General features: G+C 40.3%; 1 protein-coding gene across 1 annotated transcript; it reads right to left on the bottom strand.

Annotated features, from left to right (window-relative positions):
* Positions 1-4310: 4310 nt before the first annotated feature.
* On the bottom strand, positions 4311-22830 carry SAMD7 (sterile alpha motif domain containing 7). The gene is made up of 9 exons (XM_008644577.2): positions 22670-22830; positions 15268-15371; positions 14323-14449; positions 14042-14178; positions 12714-12792; positions 9676-10355; positions 8889-9010; positions 8512-8622; positions 4311-7853 (listed from the first exon to the last, which is right to left on the bottom strand). Exons 2-9 carry the CDS (start codon positions 15368-15370, stop codon positions 7581-7583), a joined length of 1632 nt encoding a protein of 543 aa, XP_008642799.1. The 5' UTR covers position 15371; positions 22670-22830; the 3' UTR covers positions 4311-7580.

The following is a 22830-nucleotide window of genomic DNA, read 5'->3' as shown; positions in this document are numbered from 1 at the left end:
GGGTGTAAGGCCTTAAAGATGCTCAAAACAGCGTCTTTGTTAGCTGGTACATTTTTAAACAGACTCATTGCTCAGACCTCTTCACATACTTACAGAATTAGATTCAGAAAGCAACCTATATAAAGCAGAAGGGCCTTTTGCCAGAGGTTGTCCCACATACTTGTGCTATGAGGTCACTGGAGTTAGCAAAACGTATAATCATTTATCCCAGCTCTGTGTTTTCAAACCACACCCTGACACTTTGGGGTGGAAAAGTATGTGCAGTGCTGCATCGTCTTGTCCAGTCCCCCCAAATCGTGTTGCACCTTCCTGCTCCTATGATTTGAAACCTCTCAGGTTGAAAATTGGGCAATTAAGAACCTAAAAACGCTTCCAGCAATGTATTTGCCCCTCAGTTTCAGTGCCAGGTTTTGTGCTCTTTCTGGTACGACATCTTCTTCTGTTGAATGTTTTTCTTTTGCTGTTGCTGGGCAGAAAATCTATACAAGTTACAAATTAAGCTGACTGACTGCAGAGTGAGTGAACTAGAAAAGTGTAATTCAAAAGATGAACTTCTAGGTAGAGGGAATGCAAGTTTTTATGGTTACAATAAAACAATGCCTCGTAAAAAGTAGGCAGACTGCATTTATTAAAAAATACATGCTTTAAGTTGGCAATAATTTTAACTGTTATTTCATGTGCTTGACTTACAGTAACATAAAAGTACATCTGACACGAAGGCTTTCTTGCAGAAGAAGTTTCAGCCATCTGTAACTTGCAGATTGCTAATAATAAACGATGGCTGCAGTAAGGGGTTTGGCACAGCATAGCTCTGACCCCTCTGCTCTCCCTGCACAGGCACAAACTGAGCTTCAGCTGTGAAACTCTCTCTGCTCCATGGGAGATGCACTCTGGCTTCCTCCTGAAGGGTGCAATCACCTCCTGGTGGGTCATCATCCCTCATACTTCTACTTTCAGGATCTTTTAAGATCTTACTCCTCTATGCCCTCTGTCTCTTTGAATCTATTGCTGATTCACAAACCCACCTTTAATGCTTAGCTCTTCATTTTGCAGGTTTTTTGGCATGGTGTGTTATCTGCAGTATCTCAAGCTGTTTGCTGCCAGAAAAGCACCTTGGATATCTGGTTAATCTCTTTTTTTTTTTTTTCCTACAAAAATTTTTATTCATCTTTGAGAAACACTTAATTGCAGGAGCTCTTCCCAGGACAGCTGGGCATGGAGCAGCACAGGGAACAAACCCACCACTTCAAGCAGATGTCTAAGAAAGGACTGAGGGATGGAAAATGGGCAAGGAAATGTGTAAGGCACTGGATGGTGAGTTCCTACCACTCTGGAGCAAAGAGCAGATCATGACTGAGTTGCACATGGAACAAGTTTATTCTCAGTCATAGGTATGGCAGAGCAGGAGAGAAGCAAGTGGCTGAATTCCAAGTAAGCCATGGAGTGGAAATGAAGGTTCAAACAGCTTGTGTTTAAGGTTAGTGTCTGTCAGCTGTGGGGCAGGCTGCAGAAAGAAGCATTTCAGAAGCAGGCAGTGAAGTCACAGCCCCTAAAGGGCCAACTGCCATTGTGATTAGAGTAGATTCAGAACTACTGTTGAGAAGGATGTTGCATACTGGTGGAGTGGTTTCCTCTTTCAACTGAAACCAAACCAACAGCATTTCATTAACTTCTTTTCCCTCTTCTTTACCCCAGCTGTGTGATCTAATACAGCACTATGGATGCTGGAAGCTTGGCTCAAAAAACAGCTGGATACATTGATGGAATAATAATGCATCATGAGCTACTATTAAATATAGACATCACCTCTCTTTGTCTGTTTGACCCTGGAAATAAAGGAATTATCCTGAATTTGTTATTGCTTTGTTCCTATGCTCTGCTTTAGGTATCATGTCTTGGGCCCCGGGACAGGACACTGAGTTAGGTAGTGTTTTACTCTGTGGTACATATTTTCTTATACCCTTGTATTCACTTATTCCTGTCAATTTATTGGCCTTTGTGCTATGTCTGATTGCTTTGGGTTCAATCATTCTGGATCCATAAAATGATGTGGGGTTACCACAACTACAGACACATCAGAAAGAAAAGGCCACATGCTGGCAATGGAATTACTGGCAAACATGTCACTAATTACCTGGGGAGTCACACAGCCTTCTGCAAAACAGCTGGAGAGACACTCAAAGTCAAAGCAAGTGTCAGTTCTGAACAAATGAACTTGCAAGCAGCTTGTCCTCTGGACCCACAGATAATCCTTCTGGATTTGGGGGGAAGGAAGGAAGGAAGGAAGGAAGGAAGGAAGGAAGGAAGGAAGGAAGGAAGGAAGGAAGGAAGGAAATTCTGTTAGGAGCCATTTCCTAGATTATTTACAGATGGTAGCACACTGCAGGCTCTGGAGTGACCTCCGTTTTCATCCAGTCAGCTTCAACACTGAATGGGCTCAGAATATAAACAATATGGGCCTTGTGCTGCACAGCATCACATACTGTCAAGGAAGGTTCAGATAAAATCCACCCACAAATACATGAGTCATAACTCAGAAACATATTCCAATGTAGACATATCCTGAGTCACTTCCATCTCAAAAGCTTATAAATATTTAGTTAGCCACTTAGCTTTTAATTTAGCAGAACAACAAAGGTTTATTAGACAAATCTCCATAATTATCTTTCACTAAGAAAGTTCTTAAATACTTCCACTCTTGAAAGTTCCTTTTCATTTCTACACAACCCAGAATTATTTGGTACATATAACTGACAAAAATCCAATTGAACTAAAACCTAATTTCTCTGGTTCTTCTGTAATTAATTGCACCTATTTCTAATACCAGCTTTGTTCATTGAAAGAATATATTTTCATTTAAGCAATAACTTGTGAGCCCGAGTAAGGATATGTCTCTCCTGACATGGGATGGCACATCAGCTCTTTCTAAAGACCACTGTCAATCAGACCATGCTGGAGTCAGTGAGGATGTGCATGGACACATAAAAGAAAAATACATCAATGCATTTTCTGGAAGAATCAGCTGAGGTTTTGGGTTATCTCTTTTTGCCAGTGGCAGGAGGGGAGGATAAGAATTATAATATTTAAGGTATAGCCTTAGAAAAAACTACCTGTCATTGTTTTATAAGATCAGATTTTTTGTTATGAGTACAAGTGTTTGAGTTAAAAATACTTTTTATGTAAGGATTCAAGTCTCGAGTTTGCATCCTTCCATTTAACAGGCTGAACTAGAAGCCAATGAGTGCTTTACAAACCATCTTCCAGTGCAGAGTGTTCAGAGACTGCTGGAGTCCCATGAATCCCAGCTGCACAGTGCTCCTTTAGCAGAGCTGTTGGAACCTTGGAACTGAAAGGTAATCAGCAAAGATTGGTTAATGAGCCAAGGCTGCAGCAAAGGACCAGGTTGGTTTGATGCTTTCTCTTTTCCCATGGTCAGTGGTGCTTTTTCTATTTTGCCATTTTGGTTGGTTGATCTTTATGTCAATAACTCACACACAGAGATGCTACCTGTGGTTTTAAATTTTGATGAATCAAAATGTCTATTCATGTCTTTGCTGTACTATGGGGAGAAATACAGCATCATTCTCTATACTACATAGACAACAGGTTCTTTTTTCTCTGGGCTGAATTAAAGATTTGCCTCCTCACCAACAGGGAAATTGGTGGTTCAAGAAGAGCATGGGGATAGTAGCAGAATTAATGTCTGTCTGGGAAAAAACAGACTTGGATTATCTTAGGAATGGGACAAAGGAAAGGACAGCATAAGGACCGAGTCAACAGAGTAATTGTTGTGGCCTCAGTACAGGTGATAGGAGGAGCAAAGCCTTCCCAAAGAATGAAAGGAGCCTGGAAACTGCAAAACCCCCCCAAAGCCTAAACAAATGAGAAAGGAGAGGTGAGCTTTTCTCTTAATATAACATGTATTATTATACTGAAATTGCCATAGCAATAAAACTACAGCTATTTATTATAGCATGAAGAGCTAATCAAAACCAACCATCAGAGGCAGCAGAACCCTGATGAACACAGGGATTTGGAACTGGATGATCTCTAAGGTCCCTTTCAACTCAAACAATTCTGTAATTCTATGAACACTCAGCCTCATAAAGTAGACTTGTTATTTTCCAGTGAATAATAAAGGGCTTAGGTAGAACATTACCATGGCAAGGTACCAAAACAAGAGTTATATCTAGTTTTGGATGCTTTTCTGAAAAGTTTCTGATGTTGAAGGTGACTCAAAACACTGCACAACCAATCAACTTTGTATGAGGGTATTTGGAAAGTCAAAAATACAAGACATTTCTAGAGAGTTTAAAACTAGAGGTGATTTTAAAAACCAGAGGGGGGTATTTTTTCTGTTTCACACTCAAAGGATAATTTAACATTCTGAAAACTGTTTTGTGGCAGATTCACAATTGTATAAAGTCTTAGAAGATAAAGTTTTATAAAGTAGCTGGTGGCACAGGTATGGGTCAGTTAGAAATACCATCACCTTATGGACCTACTGGTCTGTTCTTGTGTTTGTGTGCTGGATTAGAGTGACTGCCTGGCTTGGACCAGATGGGAATTCTGCATGACTTTGGTATGTTCATAGCATTTTTTATAGATTTTTTCACCTGGGGAATTGATCAGAGAATTATCTGTTTAGGTCCATGTGAGTTTGTATTCCACATCATCATCATCTGCAACCTACATGAGGCCAGAAACCCAGATTGTTGTAGGAAAGACATTTCTTCCTCTTCAGGACTTTCCTAAATCTGTTATTTATGGTACAGGACCATTTTGCTATGTGTTTGTTGTACCTTTTTATTAATCTTCTCTTTAACCTTGGCCCTATTAAAAAAAAATTAAAAATTGGAAATCTCTGTCCCTAGGAGCCCACACATTTAGTGGAAGTACAGACAAAATCAGGAACTTCTACAACACCTCGCAGAAAACATTCTCTTCTTCATTAACTGCATCACTGCTATGGACTAATGCAGCAATAGATGTTAAATGAAACATTTATAATGATGCAACTCGTATTAAAACACATAATCTGCATCCCATTGGATTTTAGTTGCATTGCAGAAAAAATGAATGCAATTGTGGCACAGGCACCAGAAAGTCATTAGGAAGCAGAGTTCTGCCAGCTTCCTTAGGTACCTGTGATTGCTACCTGAACCCCTTTGCAGCTGGAATAAACAATAAATGTCAAAAAAGAACACGAGAGTCAATAAAACTTCAGTGTTTACACATAAACACAATTCCTGAAAACACATCAAAGTCTGGAAATACTGGTCTGTCTACTGATTCTATGTACTTTTTTATTATTTTTTACCTTTTATTTTCATTTTCTCTGAAGCGTTTGTAGGAGAGGAAACATTCATTACCAGTGGTATTTCCTCCATTAGAAATAGGATCTATTATGTCTGTTTAGGTAAATTCCTTTCCTTCCTATTTCATTTCACAGCTGTTTACCGTTCAGGGCTTATTGCATTTTGGCTGCTCCAGCACATCTGCCCCCAGTACAGGAAGCTATAAAGTAATTCCTTTTGTCATTTTGGGAAGAAGAGCCAGTATGTGCAAAGGATTGTATGTTTCGTGGAGTTTTTTTTAATTGCAGAAGTAATACAAGACTGCAAACTTTGCATCCCAACTTTCTCAGCTTTTGGCATTGTTCATGTCTGACCCATTTACAAAAATAATCACACTCTTCAGAACCACGTTTCAATCCTTCCTCCCTGGTGTATGGGACTTCAAGTCAAGATTTTCTGCTGTTGCTTTAGAAAAACAAGTTCAGTTTCTTCATATTGTTGCCCTTAATATGCCCCCGGTACTTCAGATGCGCTGCGTTTCCCTCCGGAGGGGCAGCAGGTGGCCTCGAGTAGCTTTGCAGCGACATCTCGTGGCCTGACTCCCCTGGAACAGTGTCACAGATTCCTCTTCCAGGGTGGAGAAGGTCTCATGTGGATTGAGTCGAGTATTTCACACAGAGAGGAGGTAGGATGCCATTTGAAAACCAAGTCATTAACTGTTTTAATTAGATACGTGACGCTGTCAACATGATTGTCAATTGTACAAAAAATAAGTTAGAAACTGTTTCACGTGCTAAAAAGAACACAGATATTTGCCATTTTTCCAAAGGCTGCAAAGTTTGGACAGTATGGTAAAATGGACATCTGAGGTTGCTATTGCAAATATCTAATCCCCTATTATCTAGTGCACAAATATAACAAAGATATAAAACAATTTATCTCTGGCTAACGTAAAATAATAGAATATGGAAATACTTCCCCTCCTCGTGTGTTTAGCCACTCACCATCTAAACGACTTCATACTTCTTGGGGTTTAAGTACTTGAGGCCACTCAAACTAAACTAAGGGGAGAGAATCTAAAGTAGCAACATACAGCAGGTCCACAGTCTATCAGCCCTCAATTTACAGAACTTGATTTTGTCAAAGATATTTGTGTGTCTTTTGGAGTAAAGAAGAGTTCTTGCAAGGAAGAGACTGGAAGTGTACTGACTTCCAAAGTCTATGTGGAAAACCAGTGTAGGACCAAACCCCTAAAAAGGGAACAAGGATAAGTCACACAGGAATCACAGTAAATGCTGGGGATTTGTCCTTAGCTAAAAGCTCTATTTCTTGTTCTTGTGTCCTGTGAGATAATGACTGTCACATCAGTGGCAGAAGTGAGGGGAAACCATATTTTTCCAGAGAAAAGGGAGCTTTCAGGCTAAGATGATGGCCTTTTCCAAAGTAAAGAACACTAAACGTGCTGCTGAGGGAAGGGCTTTCCATGGCTTGTCCAGGTGAGCTGATGGGAAGGGCATTCTGGCAGAGGCTGGCAGGAACCAGGTGGCTTTGAGCCTGCTGCCTTCAGGGAATGTCATTGTCCCAGTGACTGGCCTTCATGGCCACAACTTCATTCATGGTGACTCATCTCATCTTGCAGTCACGCAAAGCAAATTCCAGCCCTGGTGATAAGAATGCCTTGGAATAATTAAAACTACTGTCAAACATGGTATTTTCCTGTTCAATCTGTGTATCTTTATAAGCTGTATACCCTTGCCAGGCACTTAGAAAGGCTTTGTTCTGGAGTAGCAATGGATTAACTCAAATTGCTGAGTCTGGGATGTATTTCTCTATATTCTGCAGGCAATTCCATACTCTCCCAATGAATTCCTTATGAATGTTCTGTATAAATTTTGTTCAACAGAAGCAGAAGTCAGCTATGTTTGGAAGCCGTGACTTTTCCATGTAGTTTCTCAGCAGCCCACTGGAACACACTGTAAGACATACAGTGCATTCTGAGTCTCTGGTAGCTTTCAGTGATGACCCTGGACTTCAATGAAAAATTCAATTTACCTGTTAACCCTACTTGTATTGTTTCCAATGAATTGCACTTGAAAGTAATTGCACTAACGTGTAGCTGCATTTTTTAATGCCTTTCAGATACAACACTTCCTCATGCTGCATTGGCAGCTTACTTCCTTCAGCCGCGGCCTTACAGAGGTTTCAGGCTATAGCTTCTTCTCAAACACTTTTGTAACTAGAGGTTCCTGTATTATTAAAAACACATTGTGTCCTGGACTTAGCTCAACTTTTCTGGAAAGCAATCATCTGGAAGTCAGCCTGAGTTCCAGCTGTGTCACATGGATTTTCCCTGCTTTCTGAAACGATCTGTTCCACTGCTTGGGAGGTTTCTGGGTCCTGGGAGCAGGGACTGTCCAGTGTGTCACCACTGCTGTTGCAGTGCAGAGGGGAGGCCATGTCAGAGGGCTGCTCTGAGGCTTTCCCTGGAGCAGGAGGCAGGGGCACGGACAGAGGGACATTCATCATGTAGAACACGTTGCCCAGACGTCGGGACACCTGTAAAGACAAAGGCACAATTGCAGCAATTACTTCTTGCTGTTAAAGCCATTAAACATCAAGCCTGACTCTGGTGCAGCAATGCCAGGGACATCCCAGTCATCTCAAAGGGTTATCAGATGCTTGTGAAAAAAGTGTCTTCCATTTTCTCTCTCTCCTATTTTTCTAGGCCCGGGTTGTGGAAGGAGCTTGTCAATACTCATCTTAGGATGGCTGGGCCTGACAGTAGGATCCTCCTGCTCCTGAAGTGCAGAGGGGAGGCAAACTGCCAGCCAGGAGTGGGGAAGGTGGTTGGAATGAGAGAAGAGTGAGAGAGTACAAGGGATTAGAGAAAAGGAAAAGAACCAGACAACAACAGAAACACACACAGGGTTGATATTAATGGATGAAATTAAAGGAAGAAAACTGCAAACAGCGAGGGACAGTCTGTTCCTGAAAAATGTACAGTCATATTCCTTAGTGTGTCCCTGTGTGCTGTGGTAATATATAAAGAAGTAAAGCAAACTTTGCTGGAGTAATTTCTTTTCTCCCAGTATTATGGCAGTTACCTTACAAGTGAAAAAAAAGTGCTTTAATTTGGAAAAATTCCCTCCTATCAGCTTCTGGCTCTTTCATGTCTCTGTGACTCACCATCTTGGCATATATTTAATGGTCATACCTGAGAGCGGATTTTTAATGCTGGTCCAAGTTTTAATCCCATTGTATCCAGGAGATGTTCCTCTGTTAGCAGTGGAAGTGTTTCTCCATCAATAGCATGGTCTTTAAATATCTGGGGAAATAATAAAACACATCATAGTGTGATAAAATAGACTTTGTTATTTTTCATGCTTAACTCTGAGGATTAAACAATAAAAAGAAGAATTAATAATTTTACCATTTTATCTTTGTATTTATCTCCTAACTGCACAATGAAAACTACTATTATATTTGCAACTTTGGGACAATCAACTACCCGCTCACATTTACATTTGTTTGCTGACATTTAAATCCCGATAGTCCTAAAGACCTGAAAATGTAGTGAATGTTTATAATCACCTGGGCATAATCTGAGCAGCCTGGGAGGCTGACGATGAAGTTGTGCACATCATCAACTGTCCACTTGCGAATGTCTTCGATGGAAGAAATGTCTTCTCCATTCAGGATAAGGCCATGAGTTCCTTTGAGGAGGAAACACAGAAGTTATGTTGGTAGAATTTTGCTGGCAAATCAGGAGGAAATTATTGTTATCATGACAATTTTTACACCTTCTCAGACCCTAATATATTAACAACAGGGTGTAGTAACAGGCAGATACAGGAATCCTAGATGTAAAATCACCGGGTAATGAGCAGAACCTGGTTCTGAAGGTCTTTTGGGTTTTTTTGGTGGCTTCTTTTGTTTACTGCTGGCATTGTACCTACCAGTCACTACACATATAAATCATGCTGCAGGACTTCCTCTGATGAGTACATTATCCAATGCTTTTTCTTCTTTCGACTTTACTGTTACTTTGATTTGACTAATATTTCAGTAGAACAGATCCAAGCCTTTGCTAGTCCTTAGTGCCTACTGTGAGTTAGGACATATAGAAAAATTGTGGGCTGAAGAGAGAGGCTAACTCACAACTTCATTCAGCAATTTTCTTTATTTTAATTGAAATTCCTTTTTAAAACAGGAACTGAATATAGATATTACTGTTTGCAGCATTGGAATTCTACTTTTAGTTGCAATGACTCTACCATACCAAAAATTCACTTAAATCAGAGGGAATAATTGAGAGACCAAATCAATAGCAGATTATATCAACATGCCACTGTAACTGTAATCTGGAGATCTGACAAACCTGAAGGTAGCAATGGGTTGTTGGGCACTGGAAATCCATATGGTAATGCTGAGAATGGGATTGCAGAAGGGTACAGGTACTTGTCATCAAAAGCAGCACAGGAGCTGTTGGCTTCCTTCTCATTTGTGTTGCTGCAGCTGGTGGTTTCAGTAGGAATTTCATGAGTAGCACAGTTTTTTCTCAAGCCTTGTTCAAACTCTTTACAGTTTTTGGCAACTGCAGATGGCTCAGTCTGGGTTTTGATCTGCTCATGTTTGTTTGGTGTCTCCACCTCTACTTCTTTCTTGTCTTCTTTCTCATCATCCACTGCAGCTGAGGCAGAGTCTGTGGATTTGTCATCTGCCTGGTTCTTTGTGCCATTGGCGCTGCCCTCGGCAGTTTTGTGATTTCCAGCTCTTCTCCCTGGGCGGCGTCCCCTCTCCCTTTGCAGTGTGGTGACTGGCGGGTATGGGCTGGTTGCCATGAGCATGGTGTTGCCGTGGATTTCATCCAGGGTGGTACGATGAACATACAGGTCATTGGGAAGGTGCCCTTCAGGTAGTCTGTGCCTGCCACGGAAAGCAATGGGACTCGCTGGCATCCCGTGGTACAGGAAAGGGGCTTCCAGGCCCAGGAGTCCTTTCCGGTGGGCTTTCTCCATTTCCTTTTGCTGAAAAATAGCACTCATCTCCATTTCCATTCTAAGAGACACACAGAGCACGAGCAGTTAGGGCAGCTCAGTTCCTTCATCACCTTTTTTTTTCAGCAGCAGATTAAAACTCAGATAAAGGAATATGCAAGGGTACTGTTTGTTTTGTCTCTCCGCTACATTGCTGTGTGTGAGAGGGCACAAATTGCATATGGAATGGCAAACCTGGCTGTATTTAATGTGCTGTCAGATACACAGAGTGAGTTAAAAGAAGGAGAAAGCATATCTTCTGTGTGATGGCTCTAGAAAATACTTCAGACAGAAAAAGTGTTATTTGTGTATTGCCGTTCCAGGCATGGTGATTATATTCACTTGGGATTTGGAAAATTGTTTCCCAGGTCATAAGTGTTGAAAACTAAAGAAAATAATTGATTTACATTATCAGTCAGAAATTTGTACTGAAAACTGCAAAATTCCAGTGATACTGTAAATGATAAAGAACTAGAATGATTTAATCTATCAAACCTGTGCATCCATTCAGAATAAGCTAAAGCTAAGTCTCTTGAGTAACTCTCCACAGTGCCTGGCACCTGAGCATGACTCTGGGGGTGTGAAAGGGTGAGATCCTTTGTGGGAAATGTTCAACTGATCTCCTTCCTTGTGGATAAATGCTCCAGAGTCTGTGCCAGCTTCCTGCTCCTGTCATAGTAGGTAGGAGGGCTTACCAGTGGGATACAGAGAATACAAGTAGTAGTATTTGTCTTTGCTGTACCAACCTTTGCTGGCATCAGCTTTCTCTGGAGCCAGGCCAGTGATCAAACAGAAAGCTAGAGCTCCTAGAGGAGCTTTGAGGAGCTTTCATTGGGATTTCTGCATCTTTGGAAAAGAGCCTGTGAAGTAAAGCACTTTAAAGTGCACCTAGATAGCTTTCTTAAAGCTGCAATGAGGATAACAGGTCAGAGAGAGTCTGACTTTTAGGAGAGTGTAAAATTGTCAGGAAAATAATTTGGGCAAAAGCAGGTTTTTGTTTTGAGGAGGAATTATTTGATCACTTCATTCAGGGCTTTTCCTCTGTCTTCTTTTCATCTTTGAAACAACATCCAAGTTATTGATTTTCTGCTCTCAGAGATACAAAGGAAGTGTTTTGTCTGTGTACCATGTCCTTGTACGTTTTGCCTGATTGTCACTACTCCCACTCAGCTCTTGAGGTGCAGATAAACAGCAGAAAGCATTACATTCCTGCCTACTCCTCCAGCTGAGATAGTCTGTTCCTGCCAGGACCAGCAGACAGAGCTTTGGGATGAGGCAGAGTCCCTTGGAGAACAAGGATTTGGGCCCAGGTGCTCAGCAGCACAGCTGCACCAAGTGCAGGAGATTGTCAACACCTGTCTTCTGGAATAGCTGAAAGGAGGAAGTGCAGCCCTAAAGATGACCTGTGCTGCAGAAAGCTGTGTGAACAGAGTAGAAATTACCAGGGTGGCAAAAAATGGGGGTTAAAAGTTTTTTGAGGTTTAGGTGAGCTGTTTTGTGTTGGAGTTTTGCTGTTTGGTGGGCTGAGGGAAGAGCCTGAACAGGTAGGACCAGCTCTGATGCGGCTGTGGGTATATGAGATGGCCATGTTTGCCGCTTGTTATTTCACTTGTTTTTTCTCAGGGTTTTTGCCATGTGGCAAGAGCTATAGGAAACACATTGCTGATGCACATCTTGTGCTTGGAGGAGTTCAGTAATCGAGCTTTGCTGACTGAAAAATGCAAAACACTTCTGTCATAATTCTTTTCAGATGTACATAAAGAACTTCTCTGTTCTTTGCTCTTAGTCTCACTGTGTGAGGGACACTACCACTGAGTACTGTGCTACAGCCCAGTGCAGGAGCAGCTGAGGGTAGAGTTCCTCTGTGGAAATGGTGTGGCTATGAGGGAAGGCACTGGTGGTTTCTTAACCAGCTACTGACTACACTGAAACTGGTATAAATAACTGGACTTTCTACAGTCATTCTGATATTCCAACTATTTGGTTGAACTAGGAAAGCTGCCCACCCCGGTAGGGTGGAGACACAGCTGCTCATCCCAAGGGCCCAGCTGCAGAGGCTTAAAGTGTTGTGTGTGATATCACACAGCTGTAAAGTTTGAATTTGTTTCTGAACTTTTGTAACTTCAGGGTGTTTGGATCCACAGTTCAAGGGCTGTAGCTGTAGCTTGTTTTTTTCCTTAACCAAGCTAAGGGGTTTATTTATTTTTGTTGTATCATTTTAAGAATAAAAGCACAATAGGGCAAGCAGAAAGTCAGTAGCTTCAGGCCTTAATTGATACTCAAGGACCCTGTGCTTCTCTGGGTGACTTGAAAAAAATCCCAATCACTTTGCTGCTTTAATCATGGCATGCATCTCAGAGTAAAGCTTGCTATTAATTACCTGGCAATATTTTGCTTTTGAACCAATTCTTGTCTTCTGGCCACAGCTTCCATGGATTCTGGTTGTAGAAAGCTGTATCCTTAAAGGGAAGGGGAAACATTTTTTTTAAATTCACTTGTTTCCTCATGCAAATGCACAAACCCCAAAGCAACGCAGACACTTTAAAAAGCTTTGTAAGTTTTCAGCTGTGGGCTTCACCAGGAAGGTGACAGGATTTCAAGTTAAATCCTAATTGTAGTCGTTGTTTTGGTGGGAATTTGTAGAAGGAGCATGAAGTACAGCATCAGGTGTTTTCAGGAACAGATTGGTAATTAGGAATACCTGCCACTAACCATAAATGAAGGAGACAGCAGGGTGGTTTTATTTGGTGGCTTACAACTTTGAAGTACATATAACTGCTCAGAAAATAATAGCCATCAGTTGAGCAAAGCAAACCTGCTCCTTCAAGACTGCTTTAAGCCTGGAGGCTGAGTAATTTTAAATGATATTTCCTCTTGAGGGAATCTCTTATTTGAGATCCACATTAAGGGGGGGAAAAAAGCTAAAGTCAGACATTTTTCTTGGTAGATTGGTGTGGCATTGAAAATTCATTCACTCATCTCAAATAAAGAAGCCTGGAGGCTGAGTAATTTTAAATGATATTTTCTCTTGAGGGAATCTCTTATTTGAGATCCACGTTAAGGGGGGGGGGAAAAAAGCTAAAGTCAGACATTTTTCTTGGTAAATTGATGTGGCATTGAAAATTCATTCACTCATCTCAAATAAAGAATCTTAAGCTCACTTTGCATAAAGTAATATGTAAATTTGTGTGCAACATGACATGAGTGCCATAGTTGTGATGTCCAGCCTTCCCCTTGGAGCTGTGCCCTGTAATTTTGAGCCTTTTATTAAAAAGGACATGTATTTGCCCTACATGAATTAAGTGGCATGGGATATTATCATTAGAGAATATGATCAGTATTAAAGCAGCCAAAGCTCATATAAGAGCAAGGATAAAATGTAGTGTAAAAGTGTTGTTGAGAAGCTCTTTTTTAGCTATAGCCCTTTTTTTGGGTGTGAAAATGCAAAAAGAAAAGGAGTGAACAAAAACATGCAAAAGACTCTGAAAACAATATATTTAACAAAAGCTGGGATGGACATGCTTAGACCTAAACTGGCACAGTTTAGAATCTCTGATGAGCAGGCTGCCTCTTCTTACTGAGACTGTTTTTCTAAATAAAATTAACTGTTACTGACACTACCAATAAATCTATGGAAAACTAGTGTGTGCAGTTTGCTTTCTGATCCACATGCTCCCACTTCTCAGAATGCTGGGGGTGCTTTGTTACCTGGGCTTTGGTAGACACGGTTGGCCAATAGGTTTGGCATGTTCGGGTGCTGTGGGACTGTGGGTCCCAGGTGAGATGCTATGTGGATTTGTCTGGGGTCAGCTGAGGCCATCATTTCAGTTGAAGGTAGCAGATCTCTGAGAGGAAAAAAAAAAATACATTCAGATATGCAGAGGATATTGTTTAGTTAAGAATAACCAAAGGTCTTTACAACCTCAGGGACAGCACACACAGAGTCGTGATTAACTGCAGTGCTGGTACAGACAAACAGTGCCTGGTACCTGTCGACCAGTCGCGGCTCAAACTGGGCGGGGATCGCCTGCATCCTCTGCGGGCCCGGCCCCATCAGCTGCGGGTTTACTGCCATCAGCTGGTTCCTCATTAGCATCTCCTGCCGCTGCCGCAGTTCTGACACAGAGCACACACAGTTCTGCTGTCAGTGGGGTAAGTTAGGAAGTGGTTCTGGCTGCAGTATAACTTTACCAGAAAAAAAAGGTTTTGTTTTGTTTCCTCAAGTGAAAATCACACCCTTTTTTTTTTAATAGCAGCAATTAAAAACATGTTTTCACTGCCACCTGAACTACTTCGTTTAAATAACGTAGATTTATGCAATTGAACTGCAGTAAAAATAAACAGGATGTGCTCAGTCAAGTGTACCAAAGGACAAAGTACAATGAATAATAATTCACATAACACTATGAAAGAGAAGAAAATAGCCATGCATGTTAAGTTCTCTGCTTGAGAGGGTTTTCCTTTCTAATGCAGTTTCATTTTTAGAAAAATCGTACTAGGTGGAACCGACATTGTCATGAAAAAAGAGCCTACAATGGTGAGCCAGAACATCATAATGTCCAGCTGTGGCTTTTGTTCAGAGCTCTTGTGTGACATTCCCTTGTCTTCCAGATGCTCAGCATCTCAATCAAACACTGAATTCCAGGAGTCCTCTGTGTTCATCATAATGTCCAGCTGTGGCTTTTGTTCAGAGTTCTTGTGTGACGTTCACTTGTCTTCCAGATGCTCAGCATCTCTTAATCAAACACTGAATTCCAGGAGTCCTCTGTGTCAACTTTTTAATGACTTTAAAAGAAGTGTTTCTGCAGTTACTCCTAAGATAAATCTGAAACACCTTTTAAAGACACCAAACCTGCTGCTGGCTGTTTCTTGCAGCTTGTACAGATATCAGCAGTCCTACAACCACGTGTGCAGGTGGGTTCCTTGCTGCTCACCTCCTGCTGCCATGCCACCTGCCAGTCGGTACAGGTGCTTTTCCTCCAGTGTTCCCTGTTCCCCCAGGATGGACATCTTCCTCATGTGCTCCCGGGGAGTCATGCTGCAGGGAGACAGCAACAACTTTGCTGATGTAAAGAACTGAAGCAGCTGCACCAAAGAGAGGAATAAGGCATTCAACAACGAGAAACAGAGCAGGTTATGCAGGTTGTTTCTCAGATAAGCAGCTGGTCCTGCCGGTCACAGCCGTACCCTTCACTGCTCGTGGGTTGTAGTGTTTTCCATGTAGAAACTTCCAGTTTTCAGGACAATGCAAATGTTGCCCTTGTATACACTGAGTTGTTCAGTGTTCTTGGATTTTATTATGCAAGGAAAATCAGGATGCTGGAAATAACACCTGCTTAAAAGGATGTGATTAAGCCCAAGCCTTTTCCTTTAGCCCCTGGTGTCCCACAGCAGCTCTGAGAGCAGTGATGTGCTCATACTTAGGAAGGCAGTTATCTTTGGTTTAATTTCAGAATTGTAATAGTTTGGAGCCCTGTCTACTGTAAACTAAGTGAAGCAGATGGAAAAAAATGGTAGAAATTATCTGTTCCAAATGACATCAGCCCCTTAAGGCTGCCAAATGAAGTAAAAATATAGAAGAACATGTTTTGTAGTGATAAAACCAGTAAGACTCATATTAATTGTAAATTTATATATATAATTAATATATACCATTTATATATATATATATAATTAATAATTATAAAGGAAGCAAGTTCTGTAACCCAGAGCCTGGATGTTAAAAAGCTATCCTGTATGGAATGCTTTGAGTTGAGGAGTTGGCAGAGGGAGCAGGCTGGCTCCAAAGGCAGCAGCGGGAGCATCTGTACATTCATCTCACACTAGACTTGCACAGCAAATGACTAGATTTTAAAAACTTTTTTTGAGTAAGGAGTTAAATTTCCATCCCTATTTAGCTCTGATGAAATGGATTCATTCTGTCTTCTGAAAGAAGGGAAATGTAATGCTGAAGTGTTCTCATCCTGTAGATAGAGACTTACAGCTCCAGGAGTTCAACCAGCATTTGGTAGAGATAACAGCAGGAGAAATGCAAAGACAGGAGCACTGTTCATTATCCAAAAATGAGATAAAAGCCAAGTCCTTCATTTCATTACCCAAGCCATTTATAAATTAGATTTATCATTACAACTTCTTTTATTACCTTTGACCTATTGATGAGTTTAAAATAATTTAAGTTATAGATATCAATCTAACTCATGCGCCTCAGGAATTTACCATTTCTTTGGTATGGTGAAGATACTTAGTCTCAAAATCAGTTTTCCAAAAGGTAAACAAGTGAGTCATTTCAGCCATTTAGACTGAAAGTAGAGGCTGAACTTGGACTAAATCACTGGTGCTCCCCAAAATAAAAAGTGCTTTACATTTGTAAATGTAGATGTTGGATTCTGTGTTGCCAAGATTCAGGTTGTCCTGGCAGCAGACAAGTCTGTCAAATCCCAGACCAGCACCATGGCCTTTGTTCTTGACATATGTATCTGAACGTGTGCTGCTGGACATGTTTCCATTTGCCTTTTTTTTTTAGGATACTTTAGACTTAAAGCGATTTAGGATGCTGGGTGCCTCATGAAGAGCATTTGAGCTGCCAAAGTGCTTCTGAGCTGCTAAAGCATTTTAAAGCTCAGTACTAAAGCGATTTAATGCTGGACTAAAGTTTTCAGCAGCTCAAAAAATAGGTGGTAACTGGGATGATGGTATTTGCCATACCATGTTGTTCAGTAGCCACTTAGGTGTTTTCCTTTCTTGGATAAAGACTCTGTATTGAATACTCTGCAAAACAAACTGAAATTTTAAACTTCATGCTGCCCTTCTTGCAGCCTGGCCTTTGCCTGGTGCACCTGACTAGAGAAACCTGGTCTACCTGAAGATGTCAGTGCTTATTGCAGGGGTGTTGGATTAGATGGACTTAAAGGTCCTTTCCAACCCAAACTGTTCTGTGATTCTGTGATATGAAGGTGCAAAGAAACCATCAGAGGTTCAGATAGACATAATGGAAAAAAGACCCAGGAGGTTTTAACCTTTTTATTCTTGTAAATCAGGGGAAAAAAATTTAAATTAATAGTGAATTTTAATACTGGTAGATTTTTGTCTGTCAGATAACTGACAAGTTGTGCCACTTTTGCTCTTTAGGATCTTCTAGCATGTGTCAGTCCCCTGTTTAAATCGTGGTTGTGAATGTGCTTTTTTCTGGGGGATTGTCTTCATCAGGCCTTCCTAGAACTTCTATGCTTCCCCCTAAAATCACACTGGTGACTGAAATTATATGATGCAGCTTTAAACTGTAGAATCATGGAAAACCTAATAGGAAAAGAGCCATCTGTTCTGGCCCAAATCCCTCATGTGGGATCACATATACCCTGCCTGTTCTGACAGACATCTATCCAAAAGCAAGCAGCAGTAAGTGGTTAGAAACCAAGAGCACCAGTATCACAGTGGTATTCTCTGTGTAGTCTGTGCAATTCCCAAAATAAGTCTGGATTTTTTGTTGGATGTGAAGGATGATACAGTGGCTGTTGACAGGCAGTCTCACACTGCCTCCTTTCAGAGCTGAAGCAGAAACTATGTAAGAACTTTCTTTAAAACTTCCTTTTATATATGAGGTTTTTTTAAATGTTGGTATTTTCCCTGATTGTAGGGTACTGATTACAGCAGCATCCACAGCAAAGTGATCCATATTTACTGATAATTATTATCCACCAGATGACCAAGATTCACAGACCACCATTTCAGACAACGTGCATCAGTTAAACAACTTATCCTTGCAAAGACAGACTATGCGGTCTGTTGGTTTGAAGAGAAAGATGTAGTATGGAAAAGATATAGTATTGAAAAAATAATGGAATAATATGATTTAAAAGTTCTTTGGTATCTTCTTCCACTAAAACTGTAGCTTACTGCTTCCGCTGACCCAGTTTTTGAATCATCATGAGCCAAAAGGAGAGTTTGCTTCCTTAATGAGGTTTTCACTGGAGTTGCTTCATGAAATCATTCTGTTTTTTTCATTGGTGTGCCAATCAATCCTATCTTACTTATCTTGGATTTCTTCTCAGATGTGTAAAAATAACTCTGGTATTTGTGATATAAAGTTGAGATGTTATTCCCACCAGAATTCAAATCTCTTTCTCCAAGTTGAATGGCAAAATATCAGTATGGTCCAAACTTAATTTAAAGGACATGTTTTGTATGTATGTGTTATCTGTTTTAAATTACTTCTTTATTTCCCTGAATTTCCTGTTAGTGAAGTATTGAAATGATAAGGTGGGATAAATAGCTTAGTAACCTAATATAAAGATTTGTATGTAACTCTGTGTCAGGAGGAGGTGCTGAACCTCACTAATCCATGTTATTCCATTTGGAAAAACACCTTTTTCAGTTACTTAGCTGGGGTTCTGACCTGCAGGTCAAATTTAGGGTGGTTTAGGTTCATACTATTTTCATAACAACTTGCATATTAGAAACCACATCAGCAGAGGAGGATCTGTGAGGGAACAGGGAAAGTATGCTTCTGATACATTTATTAGCTGGGATTTGAGAGTAGCTCAAAATCTGGCATCAGGGTTCATATAAATTCATACACACCAGCTGTCCAGTGTTAGATTCATATATGGCTCTGCTCTGATCCTATTGCACAAATCCTGGCTGTACAGCACATTACAGGGATGAAGACAAGTTAATCTCTACCTTTAGAGTCTTACCCTTAGCAAACCCTTCTTGGCAGCAGGCAGAACCACTCACCCAGGACTAATTCTGTCTCAATTTATTAGATGAGATGTGGCAAGACACGAACTTCATGAACCAGAAGCATTTGCAAATCTGATCATGCAACAGTTTCAAAATGTCTATAGCAGTCTAGGTGTTGATGTTATCAATTGCGTTGGCAAAATACAGTTTAGTCTTGTATATAGTATAGACTTGTTGGAAGACCTGTTTTTTTAGGTAAATGCATTGAAATTTCATTAACTATTACTGCTTTTATTTACATCAAACACATGGAATTAGCATTCTTAAAAGTCAATGTTTAGTGTACTTCAGCAGTGGCTCCACAGACTGTTTGGAAGAAGCTGAATGTTGTTTAAAATGCTCGGGTAAATTTGTGTCAGATAAATCAGTCAAACATGTAATATGAACATGTATTCATGCTTGTGAGTTAAACATATGAATGGAGATATATAATGAGATATATAATCTCATTTACATTTCCATTGGCTTCCCTTTTAGAAAAAGCTCATCTGATTGCTTGAGAAACCAGGTGCTGTTCTAAAAAACAGATAAATATTCCAATATTATTAATAGTCTTAATGTTATTAGTTGTAGGATCAAGGGTTCTTGCTCTGAATCTATGCTAAGAGTCATAAAACTATAGATTGTAATTATTCCAGAATCCAGAGTCAGCAAAATAAATAACTTTTGGAAAGGAAAAAAGCAATTATACTAACATTATATCATACAGGAGCATGAAATATGTCTTATTAATTGGAGTAAGGTGCCATTGGAGAGGCTGTGGGGCTAAATTCTTATCCTAGATACGTGGGCACAGACTGCTCAGAGACTGAGATTAGAGTGTAATCCTAAAACTGGATTGAGAACGATACATTCCCTAAAGAAAGGAAAATAACTATATTTATACTGTGTGTGTCAGCCAGCAGAGTTTGTGTTGCATGCCTTCACACTGTCTTGGATGTTTCCCTGTTCTTGAGCCACCTGATTGGTAAAACTGTGAGGAGCAAGTCACTGTTTTTGGAACACACTGTTCTCAGGAAGTAGTCAAGGCTTAGTGTTGGCAAATTCAATCCTTCAGGAGCTAAGCTGGGCTCATGAGAGAGGCTCATCTTGTGCCCCTTGGAATGGCTGCAGGCAAGGGGAGACTTATTCCTGTGTACCACTAAGGCAGCAGTCAGCCTGAGGCATGGGCTAAACCCACAGGTAGAGATGCTTTGTGCTGAGCACAAACACACAGCAAGGGCCTGCGAAGCCTATGAGGTGACAGAGACAGGTGGTGGAGGAAAATGGAGCTGAATTCCTACTGTTTGATGTGGTATTGGAGGCACAGACATCCAGGACAGTCAGCAGCTGAGGTGGGAATTGTGCTGAGTGCTTCTCCCTCTCAGCTCGGCGCTGTGACCACGGGACTGGTCTCTGCACAACCACAGGGCTGATACCTGTTTGTGTTTGTGGCAGCACCCAAGGGCTCCTCTGGGATCACTCTGAGGGCTTTAACAACTCCTGCTAAAAAACTAAGTGCAAGAACTAAGCAAGAACTAATGAAAACAGTGGAGAAGGTGTGCGTGCACACATAGAACACTGTACGCCCACCCTGGATCCTGGCACACTGCACAGGAGAAGATGTTTACAAGGGATGGGTCTTTCTATTACACCAGTTATATACACAGAGATAAAAGCATGATGTCATTTGTTTTCCTTGTGGATTTATTTCATAATTAGGGATGACACTTGAAACATTATCCTCTTTCTTTAACTTTCAGAAGCTTAGAGATTGCAAAATATGGCAAAAGTGGGATCAGTTAAAAGGAAACTAAACTCTGGGTTTTTTTACTTTTTGATAATTATTACTTTTAAAGCATTAAAAAGAAATGTGTTGCTTTTTTATTTTATTTTTGAGTACTGGGAATGGAAACTGTGGGAGAGAAAGCTTTCTGATCATTGGAGAGCCAGGCTAGTACTCCCAGATGAAATGCAGTTGAATTTTAGTGGGATTTGTGTCTTGCTTTTACATGAAATATTAATGCAAATGATAACTCTCCCAGTGCCAAAAGTAACCAGGTAGTGGAAAAAGGAATAAATTTTAGGTAGGCTATTTTAAATTATTTTTAAATAGTAACTCTCTAACTTAACTGGCTAACTAAGAGTTTGAATGTAGAAAATTTGTACTGAATCCTCAGTACCTGCCCTTTTCAGTTAGAATATTAAATACTGAAGCAGTATCACTCGGATTTTCCAAAATTCTACATTTGATGAGTCTTCCACCACTAAGGTAAATCAAAATGATGTGGATTTCTAACACTAATCATTTCAGGTCAGCTTTCTTTATTACAAAGCAAAATACAGCACATACACATCTTAAAAATATTTACAGGTCTGTTAAAATGTATGTATGTCACAGATGCCAGGTACTAAACCCACTATTATTATCCAAATTCATGTATGAAGTCACAGGTTTTAATACAAACTTTTTCCCCTTGTGAGATAAGCATGTGAAATTACACACCTGACCCTGTGAACAGGCTCAGAATTCAGCATCTCAGACGGAACATTTTCAGCTCCAGTTTGAAGGATCAGACCAAGATAGAATTACTTGCAGTAGGATTGCCTCCCTCTCTTATTCTTTCCATATTCTGGTGCACTGTGGAGGTCTGGAAATTCACAGGTTCTCTAACTAAGGAACTTGAATTTTTCACTCCAAAGACAATGTAATAGTGGCCAAGCCTTTCTCAGTTCTATAGCTAATTCTGCCCACATATTCAGATAATAAAAAAATGTAAGGAATCCTCATTACATTATGATATTATTTTAAAAAATTTTATCCCACTGCATACATTGGTGTCCCACAAAGCTGCCAGCACTGGGGTTTGTTATGATGGCTGTACACATATAGGCAAAATTTCCACTGGGTAAATCTAATGTAGGTACATCAGACTAAAGCAGCCAAATATATCTGTGTGATGATGACCTTGATTAGCTCTGACTGCATGCTGATTTGGAAAATCCACTGCACCAGGAAATAACTATAAAATATTGAGATTTTTCTGTTGTACTTTAAAAGATAAATTAGCACAAAGATTAAGATATATGTATTAACAACCACTTAGCTTTTAAGAATATTTTGTTATGGATAGACAAGAGAGGGAAATGTTTGTGCATATATAACAAGCAACGCAATCTGAATCCAAAGCCTTCTAGAAAAATACTGAATATGCAATGACAAGCCTTCCTGAAGTAAAATCCTCCCTCTGTGAAACAGATCTTTAAGTATTTCTAAAATGATCAAGTTATGTCATAAGAAATACAGCATTTGTACCTGAATATGCAGAATTATTTACCCAGAAGAATACCTATAGCAGATTGCTGAGAAATCAGAATAATCATATACTTTATTTTTTCTATATCAGCCTGCCTGTTCCTAACTTTACTCTGTGCACTCAAGTGCTGCTCTTAAATAGTCACCACAAACAAGTTTGCTTTGATCTGCTCCATTTCTGCTGTGAGACAAATCTTTCCTATTTAATCTGAAAAATTGCACACGTTTTGATATTACTTAACGGGTGTTTCATCACCGTTTACATTAAAAAACCCAGCACATTTTATTTCATGTATACTTACATCTATTGTGCAGACCTTGGTTTTGGGTACAATGAAGCCACCGTGAACATCCAAGAGTGTGTCCCTCGTCTTTGAGTCGTCCTTCTGGGCTGCCTCAGGAATGTGTTTGTCAGCTTTTAAAACACATCAAGATTAACGTGTCAAAAACTGCCTTAACTAAC

This window comes from Corvus brachyrhynchos, unplaced genomic scaffold (genome assembly GCF_000691975.1).
Source record: "Corvus brachyrhynchos isolate BGI_N302 unplaced genomic scaffold, ASM69197v1 scaffold162, whole genome shotgun sequence".
In the NCBI taxonomy this organism is placed as follows: Eukaryota; Metazoa; Chordata; class Aves; order Passeriformes; family Corvidae; genus Corvus; species Corvus brachyrhynchos.
This window is presented reverse-complemented; position numbering and strand designations above follow the sequence as displayed.

Bases quoted from the DNA above. Each gene is read 5' to 3' on its own strand.
- SAMD7 (XM_008644577.2), bottom strand. From the start codon at position 15,370: ATGACTCCCCGGGAGCACATGAGGAAGATGTCCATCCTGGGGGAACAG. The intron at 14,450-15,267 runs GTGAGCAGCAAG...GCTCTGTGTCAG, and splicing joins AGGTGGCATGGCAGCAGGAG to AACTGCGGCAGCGGCAGGAG. The intron at 7,854-8,511 runs GTATGACCATTA...TTGTCTTTACAG, and splicing joins CATTAAAAATCCGCTCTCAG to GTGTCCCGACGTCTGGGCAA.